Here is an 8860-nt window from a genome sequence, read left to right as displayed (position 1 = left end):
TGCCAGCATCACAGTGTTTCTCAGCACCTGCTGTGTGTGCTCAGGGCCCCGGCCCCCGCTCCAAAGTAGGTCCTGTTGTTTGACCTTCTTATAGATGGGAAATTGAAGTGATGTTGCCTTCTAAAGTTACCTGTAAGTGTGCAGAAGGATTCAAACCCAGGTCTCTGACCACAGAGCCTGCTCTCTGAACTACGCTCTCTATCCCACAGAAAGCCAGAACAATAGGGATCCCTCAGGACTTTGGGGTCGAAGCGCCCATTTAACAGATGGGAAAACAGAGGGCAAGAGAGGAGCAGGGGGGCGTTGGAGGTCACATTGTGAGTTAGGGGTAGAACCAGGATTCAGGCCTACCCCCGCCTTGGTCCCAGGAGCTTCCCAGCCCAGTGCCCCTTTCCTTAAAGTGAGTGACTGCTCCCTGCCCCCACGGTCATCTACTCCGGGCCTGGTACTTGTTGGACCCCGGTATCTCTTCCTCTGTGCAGATTCGTGATCCCATTATCTCGCTATGGGGCTCCATCCACCCCTCTGGAAGGCTTACTCTTGCCCTCCTGTTTGACCCTTTTCCTTTTCAAACGTCTGATCATGATTTAAAACCATCCTCTCCCTCCTTTGACTTGCCTCCCTATAACAGCTGCTTTTCTCCCTACTCTCCCTCAGCAGAGCCCCTCCTTGCTGCTATTTCTGGCCACTGGCAGCTGCCTTGGAAGGGTGTGACAGGGAGAACTGAGTCATGGAGCAGAGAAAGTCACCTGCCAGGCCCTGAGCCCTGGGCCCTGCCTGGCTCCACCCTGAGCTCCATGCGAGTCTGAGGTCCCCTGAGGCACAGGACCGGGAGGTCACAGACACGTCAAAAACCAAAGATAGGGGGAAAAAAAAATCGCTTCCCAGAGGCTTTTACCAGGCTTTATCTTTTCATTATGTTTTATATATATTTTAAAAAATTTTAATTCCAGAAGGAATGTATGGCTTGTATGTGCTCACTATAAAAATTCTTTGTGAAGTATTAACGTCCCGTCCGTCCCATCCCCTGCCACGCCTTCCCCGTATGGAGGGTCCCAATTCACGGGCCCGTGTGAGCCTTTTCTGGGCATCACATTCATATACGTGGATTTGCAGAGTTTTAGGCGTGTATATACTTACTCTCACTTTTTTAATAACCTGATTTTTTTAGCCAGCCATACAACATGGACACCTTATCACATCTCACCTAAAGCTGGTTCATTATTTTTGACGACAGTCTAGTATTTCCCTGTAGGGATGTTGCACAGTGGACCCACCAGTCCCTTTTGATTGAGCCGGAGGCTAATATCTTAGCAGTTAAATCTGCCGCCTCCCCGTTGTAGCCTAGTGGTGGCTTTCCGGGGTCAGCAGGTGGGTCCGCTTTTTTTTTTTTTTTTTAAAGATTTTATTTATTTGGCAGAGAGAGAGGCAGGGAGAGAGGAAATACAAGCAAGGGGAGCAGCAGAGGGAGAAGCAGGCCCCCCGCGGAGCAGGGAGCCCAATGCGGGGCTCGATCCCAGGACCCTGGGATCATGACCTGAGCCGAAGGCAGACGCTTAACGACTGAGCCACCCAGGCGCCACCAGTCCGCTTTTTGATACTTTTGCTAAGCTCCCCCAGGGGCACAGGGAAGCCCCCACTGCTTGCCCTCCCCGTACCTGTTGACCCTCAAGGTCCCCCCGAAGCTCTGGGGGTCGACTGCTCGGCTCATCACAGCCAGCAGCCTCCTGAACGCCAGCACCATGCTGAGCCCCACACAGATGTGCCCTGCCACTGTCATCCAGCCCAAGAATTATCAGTCTTTCCCTCGTTTCTCTTCTTCTTCCAAAAATTGTCTGGCGTGTGGGTTTCTGACCTTGAGCCCCAGGACCAATGGATAATCCTGGAATCTGTTCCCAGGAGGCCTGGGGGCTCCGTTTGCGTGGAGTGCAAGGTTCCCGGGGGAGGCAGCCTCAGGCCTGGGCTGCTGGGGTGGAGAGACCGCTGCTTGCGTCCTGAGTGGTGGGTGGGCTCTGGCTTTCTGAGACCCGGGCCTCCTGGCTCTGCTCGGATGCTTCAGGGACACTCAGAATGATGCTCTGCTCCTCTGGAGGAGTCTGCTGTCCTCCCTCCAAGTGATGACACTGTGTCCATCCGTGACCTTGCCACGTCGCCTGGTCTCGTGTGGGCGCGGACCAGTGCTGGACAGTGGCCTGCCTTCTGTGCGGCCCCTCCGCACCCCCCGTCCTGGCTGCCCCGGGTGCAGGAGAGACCTCACAGGGGCCTCAGGGGGCTGGGGTGCTGGGCTTGTTCCCGGCTCTGACTACAGCTTACTGTGGGAGGCTTGCCTCCCCTGGCCTTGGTTTAAGACTGCTTAATGGGGATTCAGGGGCTTGGGTTCTGGCTCCTTTTTCGGCCCAGCCTGGCCCTTAACCAGCCTCTGCCCTGCTCTGGAGGGGAAGTGGCTGTCACCTGCCCATCCTGCGCAGGGTGGAGGCCTGGCTTAGGGCTCTTAGCCGTGGCCATGACCTCGTGAGCAGTGGGGCTAGCACGCTTCCTGCCCTGTGCAGCCCTGCTGCAGTCACAGCCGTCCCACTTCTCAGGGGGCTTTTAGTGTAATCCGGAGCCCCTCTCTTGTGTCCTCGGCCCGGGTACACGGGCCTTGTCTCAGCTCTGCCCCTAGCTTGCCAGCCCAGGGCCCGAGGTCTTCCTGCCACCCCAGGACACTGCCCAAGCTGATGGCAGGGTTGGATCCTCCCCCTTGCCGCCAGAATTCTCTGGGCCATCTGGCAGCCTCCCTCTGGGATCCTGAGTTTGTTCCCTACCCTAATCACCTCGCTGGGTGGCCCCGGGCGGGCCCCTGCCCTTCCCTGGGCCAGTGGGAGCAGACGCGGTGTGCTTGCCTCCGGCGCCCGTGCACACGTGTGTGCAGGATGTGTGTCCACAGTGGCAACAGCATCCCTTCTGGGTGGCACGGGGCACGAGCAGCTCTGAGGGCTGGGGGCGGGGCGCCGCCCAACGGCTCGGGTCTCTTTGCAGCTGATCAGCCACGACACCCGGCGCTTCCGCTTCGCCCTGCCATCGCCGGAGCACATCCTGGGCCTCCCCGTCGGTGAGTGACGCCGGGGGCTAGGTCAGAGAGTGGGAGCTTTACACTTGAACTAGGGAGAGTGGGGAAGGCTTCAAGGTGACAGCCACACTGGGCCTCCAAAGATGAGTGTCCGAAAGAGAGGGGGAAATCCCCGCTGTCCCCAGCAGTGTCCCCGGCAGGAGCAGAGGTGTGGCAGCAGGAAGCTGGGGTGTGATGGGAATCCCCGGGGGGTGGGGGCGGGAAGGGGGCCCTGGAGCCCAGGCCAGGCTGGCCTCTGAGGACAGGGCGGAGCACGGGGCGATGGCTGACTCGACCCAGCACAGCCTGCAGAAGGTAGTCCGTGGCCCCTTCGGGACCGGCATCACCCCTCCTCATCCTGCAGGCCAGCACATCTACCTCTCAGCTCGGATCGATGGAAACCTGGTCATTCGGCCCTACACGCCCGTCTCCAGCGATGACGACAAGGGCTTTGTGGACCTGGTCATCAAGGTGAGGTCTTGGGGCCGCGGCCGTGTGGGGGCAGGAGTGACCACATCCCTTGTACTCTGGTCTCTGAAGGCCCAGTGCTCCCTCGTGCCTGGCTTCTGAATGAATAGCAAACTGGAGTTTCCCAGCACAAGCCAAATGTGGGGGCTTGGCAGAGGGCAGGATCTAAGGACAGATCGTCTGCAGGAGAGAAACCAGGAAGGTTGACCAGCTCGTGCAGAGCTCACTTGCCTGCTCTTGGACGGGCAGAGCCTAGGGCACTGGGTGTCCGGTTGTGGCCCCAGGGGGCCTGCCCCACCACACTCAGTCACACGGGCTCGGTGACCAGCCGGTCCTTTCCTGAGCACGTTTCCCTAAGAAACAGTCTAAAGCCCCCTCAAGAGTGGTGTGAGGAGCTCAGGTCGTTGTCTGGGGAGCTGAGATCCATCATGGGTGAGGGGTGGGTACACGCTGTGGAAGAGATGAAGCCATTAGATCAGAGACGCCCAGAACAGCCGGCAAGGATCTTAAGAATCATCACGTTGAGGGGCACCCAGGTGGCTCAGTTGGTTAAGCGTCTGACTCTTGATTTTGGCTCAGGTCATGATCTCAGGGTTGTGAGATCGAGCCCCGTGGAGTCTGCTTGAAATTCTCTCTCCCTCTGCCCCTCCCCCCTACTTGCGCACTGTGCTCTCTTGCACGTGTGCTCTCTCTCTCTCTCTCTAAAAAAAAAGTCATCACATCAAGTGGAAAGAGAAATGACAACCGTAGCACAGTATACTTTTGTGAAAATTAGAAGCACAAGCTTTACAGAACGATCCATGTACTCAGATTACACGTCCAACAAATGCAAACCAGCCCAGGCCAGTGGAGGTGGGGTGTGGAGACCCTCCCAGGAAAGGCCCAAACCCCCATGGCCACCCTGGCTCAGCACTCCTGGGGGCCAGGCTTACTGTCCTAACTCCACTGTGTGGGCCCCCTCACTGGGCCCCTCGTGGGCGGAAGGACAGAGGCAGAGGCCCCTGTGGGCCGCAGCTGAGGCCCTGGGTCTCACAGTGTCCTGGGGTGGCGCCAGGTCTTTGAGGACAGGAAAGGAGCTCGGCCTGGGTCCCTCCTTAGCTTAGTGTCATTTAGATTGTACTGGGTGCCCAGGCCCAGGCTCGGGAGCCTGTCTTTGCCTGGAGAGTGGATACCCTTGCTCCAGGGGAGAAGCACATGAGACTGAGCACCAGGAATGGCACAGAGTGGGGCAGGTGGGGTGATGGGAACTGCTCCCCTGGGCAGGTAACAGAGGGCCAAGACGTGGAGGCCGAGGAGGCGTTGACCAGACGGAGAGGAAGGAGAAGGACCTTCCCGGTGCAAAGGCCCTGAAGTCAGAAGTAGGCTTAAAGACTGATGCAGCCAGGGGCACCTGGGTGGCTCAGTCGTTAAGCATCTGCCTTCGGCTCAGGTCATGATCCCGGGGTCCTGGCGTCAAGCCCCGCATCGGGCTCCCTGCTCAGCGGGAAGCCTGCTTCTCCCTCTCCCACTCCCCCTGCTTGTGCTCTCTCTCTCGCTGTCTCTCTCTCTGTCAAATAAATAAATAAAATCTTTAAAAAAAAAAAAAAAAGACTGATGCAGCCAAAGGGCAGGGGCTTCAGAGGACTAGGGGGGATAGGGAGGCAGTAAGGTTTAGGGCTTTGTCCAGAAGGAAAGGGAATGTGTCGAGGGTTGGAGCATCTGTTCTTGTTGGAATCACTCTAGCCGGATGTGGAGAAGGTGTTGGGGGTGGGGCTGGGATCCAAGTAGAGGATGGGAAACTCAGGAAGACCAGGCCCCTTCTGGCTCAGAGACCTTGCTCCCTGCTCCCCATTGGCCCCGGACAAAGGTCAGAGTCCTGGCCTGCACATGGCTCTGGCCGCCTCTCCCTGTCCTTGCGCTTCCCCCATGCTGACACCCCCCTGTGCTGTGTTCTCCCCGAGGCCCAGGCCTTTTGGGCTGCCTGTCTCCCTCCCCAGCGGCCCCTCCCTGCCCATCACTGCTGCTGGCCACCCCTCCCCCCCCCCAGCCCAGCACCCTCAGCCCTGGGCAGGGTTAGCTGCATGCCCTCAGGCTCCCTGTCTCTGTCTTGTAGCACTTTTCTCTCAAAGGGGAAGCCCCACAGGGCACAGGGAGGGAAGTTGTTCCAGAAACGCTGTTTTTATGACAGCACAGAATGGAAAAAACCAAACATGCACAGGAGGGAGCTAAGCCCACTTCCTGGAGCCTTTTCTGTGCTGACAGCGTGGGAATCTCCCACCGGGAGGGGACACAGAGACCGTTCTTGGCCGAACGTTAATACATTAAGCCCTCGAGTTGGGAGCCTTGTTCACCAGGCTGACGCTTTGTTCAGAGGGAATGTTAGGGAAAAGCAGACTCCTGGGAGGCTGGCATGCAGATGGGTGAGTTTAGATGGGTGGACAGGGCCTTACGTGAGAGAGCCGCGCACAGGCCGCAGAGAACCCTGGAAGAGGCGCTCTCTTCCCTCTGCGGCCCAGAGCTCAGCCCGGTGACCCTGGGAACGGGGCCTGAGGACTGGGTGTGTCTTGCAGGTTTACTTCAAAGACACCCATCCCAAGTTCCCTGCTGGAGGGAAGATGTCCCAGTACCTGGAAAGCCTGAAGATTGGAGACACCATTGAGTTCCGGGGCCCGAACGGGCTGCTGGTCTACCAGGGCAAAGGTGATTTTTGGGTTGGAGTGCCCGGAGGCCCCGGTGGGCACAGTGCATGCTGTGTCTGCTGCTGTCTGGTGGGTGGCCCTTGTTGGGCAGCCGGTCTCCTCTCTGGGGCCTCCGTTTCCCCGGCTGTATAGGAGGGAAGTTGGCCAGCACAGGGGTTGCAGACTGGCTGCCCACAGACCGCCTTTGTCTGACTGAAACCAGACAAGTGAAAGCATCGAGCCAGAGCATCTCTGGCTCCCCAGCCTCACCACTGCCCCCCACACCGTCTGTGGTGGGAACGAAGGGCTCATCTTCTTGCTCCTCTCTGCTGGCTTTGTCACTCTCTCATCCTGTCTTACCCCCAATGGTGGCTGCCCGCACCTCAGACCCCCGAAGCGGGGGCCGGTGCTCCAGCCCATCTAGCCCCAAGCTTGGCATGTTTGAGAGCTGGGGTCTCCCCATCTCCTCCCTGCTCCTCTCCGCAGGAAAGTTTGCCATCCGTCCAGACAAGAAGTCCAACCCTGTCATCAAGATGGTGAAGTCTGTCGGCATGATTGCAGGAGGGACCGGTACGTGGACTCTGAGCCCCTTGCTGAGCCTCGGCAGGCAGATGTCATGGGTGGGGGTCAAGGTCAGGGTCAGACCATGGGACGAGGCACAGATTAGAAGCAGTTGTGAGCTCCCCGAGGTCAGGAGCCCAGGCCCGGTTGTCCTGACACGCCACCCCCTGCCTGGGTCTGGGCCTGTGTGCACGAATACAGCAGGGGCTCACTCAGCATGTGGGGGGCTGCTGTTTTGCAGGCATCACCCCGATGCTGCAGGTGATCCGCGCCATCATGAAAGACCCACATGACCCTACCGTGTGCCACCTCCTGTTTGCCAACCAGGTCAGTGGGTGATCCCGAGACGTGCAAACCGGGCTCCTGCAGAGAGGGGGTGCAGGGCCCTGCGAGGCACCGCTCAGGGGGTCTGTGCGGCTCCGTGGCTGAAATGTGAGGGTGCTCTGAGCGCCCTGGGCACGGGCAGCCTTCCTGCGGCTGGTGGGGGTCAGGCTTTTCAGTCTGGAGCCCAGTGTCTGACCCAAGTGGGGCTGCTTTGGGGGCCGAGGGGGTGAGGCACCTGGAGCACCCCCCACCCTGGGATTTGCTCCCTGGCTGCTTCCTCTGAACCTCAGCACTCGCCCCACAAACAGAGGTAGGAACCCGGCAGTGAAGTGGAAGAATGCCGGCCTGGGCTGGGGCTGGGGCTGGCCTGGAGCCGGAGGGGCCAATCCTTACAGAGGGGCCGAGAGCACAGCTGCAGGCCTGCCCTGAGCTGGGGGTCTCGGGGCCGGGTCTGGACCTGGTCTCTCTGACTCCCGAGTGCATGTCCTCCTCCCCACGCCTACCCTACCGCCTGTCTGTCCTGGCCTGTTGTGTGACCTTGGACAGACCACTTTCCCTCTCTGGGCTCTGCTCCCTCACTGTGGAATTAGCTGATGAAACAAGGTCACCCGAAGGGTCTTTCTAGGTTTAGTGTTTTATGACTGAGTATGTGGATTTTGCAAAGTGACACTCCTTTGGGGGAAGGCCGAGGTGAGATACCCCTCCCCCAACAGCGCGGGGGCCGCGCTCAGGCCTGCCGCGCCTCTAGATACAGTTCAGGTCAGCTTGTCCCAGGGCCCCTCTGGCCCAGGCTCTGTCCCGTCCATCTGTAAGGTCCTTGGACTCCCACAACTACAGGATACTGCCCTGGAGCCAACGGAGGTGGCTTTGATGAGGCCCCGGGGTGGGTGGGAAGAGCCAGTAATTCCAAGCTGGTGGGAGTGGGGTGGGGTGGGGGATGGCGGTTCCACTCGGTGCTGCTGGGCTAGTCTCTGGAGGCTGTCACTCTTGTGTTGCCTGTACAGGGCATCCTCAGGCCTGTTGGCTCACTAGCCAGGGTGGTGGAATTGCTCACTTTATAGCTCTGAGCTCAGATACCCAGAGAGGTGCTTGACCGACCAGGCTCACAGGAAGTAGTGGGACCAGGACTTGAGCCAGAGCGTATTTTATGAAAAATAACTATTTTAGAAAATGTCGTCCCGTTTTATATGTTTGCAAACCTTTTTTTTTTTTAAAGATTTTATTTATTTATTTGAGACAGAGAGAATGAGAGACAGAGAGCATGAGAGGGAGGAGGGTCAGAGGGAGAAGTAGACTCCCTGCCGAGCAGGGAGCCCGATGCGGGACTCGATCCCGGGACTCCGGGATCATGACCTGAGCCGAAGGCAGTCGCTTAACCAACTGAGCCACCCAGGCGCCCCCTGTTTGCAAACCTTTCTAATGTCTGGCTTATTAGAAGCAGCTGGATTCCATACCTGTTTTTGCATTCGGTTGGGGCAGTGTGGCAAGTTACATAGCCTTTGGAAGTTGCAGTGTGCCCCCGTGGTGGCAGGAGAGTGGAAAAAAAGCAGAGAAGGTGTTCGTATTATGTGAGGACAAAGTGTCCGTGCACAACCAAGAAAGTTTTGAAAAGAAAGAATGAGAAGGAGGAATCCAGCCCGCTGGAGGGTGCTACTAAAGCATCAGTGTTGGGAACAGTGGTTCCTGAACCACATGTGACAGCCAGGCTTACTGGACTTAAAGCATTTCTGGTAACATAATGGAAAGTCTAGACTGTGCTGGA

The 8860-nt window shown here is 58.2% G+C and overlaps 1 protein-coding gene across 1 annotated transcript; it reads left to right on the top strand.

The window, feature by feature from the left end:
* Nucleotides 1-2904: 2904 nt before the first annotated feature.
* LOC102740767 (NADH-cytochrome b5 reductase 3) lies at nt 2905-7155 on the top strand. The gene is made up of 5 exons (XM_081811314.1): nt 2905-3091; nt 3453-3559; nt 6106-6235; nt 6700-6783; nt 7016-7155. The coding sequence occupies exons 3-5, from the start codon at nt 6151-6153 to the stop codon at nt 7111-7113; spliced, it is 267 nt and encodes an 88-aa protein (XP_081667440.1). The 5' UTR covers nt 2905-3091; nt 3453-3559; nt 6106-6150; the 3' UTR covers nt 7114-7155.
* The last annotated feature ends 1705 nt before the right edge of the window (nt 7156-8860 follow it).

Source organism: Leptonychotes weddellii, unplaced genomic scaffold, assembly GCF_054177405.1.
Source record: "Leptonychotes weddellii isolate Sample4059 unplaced genomic scaffold, ASM5417740v2 HiC_scaffold_6966, whole genome shotgun sequence".
In the NCBI taxonomy this organism is placed as follows: Eukaryota; Metazoa; Chordata; class Mammalia; order Carnivora; family Phocidae; genus Leptonychotes; species Leptonychotes weddellii.
This window is presented reverse-complemented; position numbering and strand designations above follow the sequence as displayed.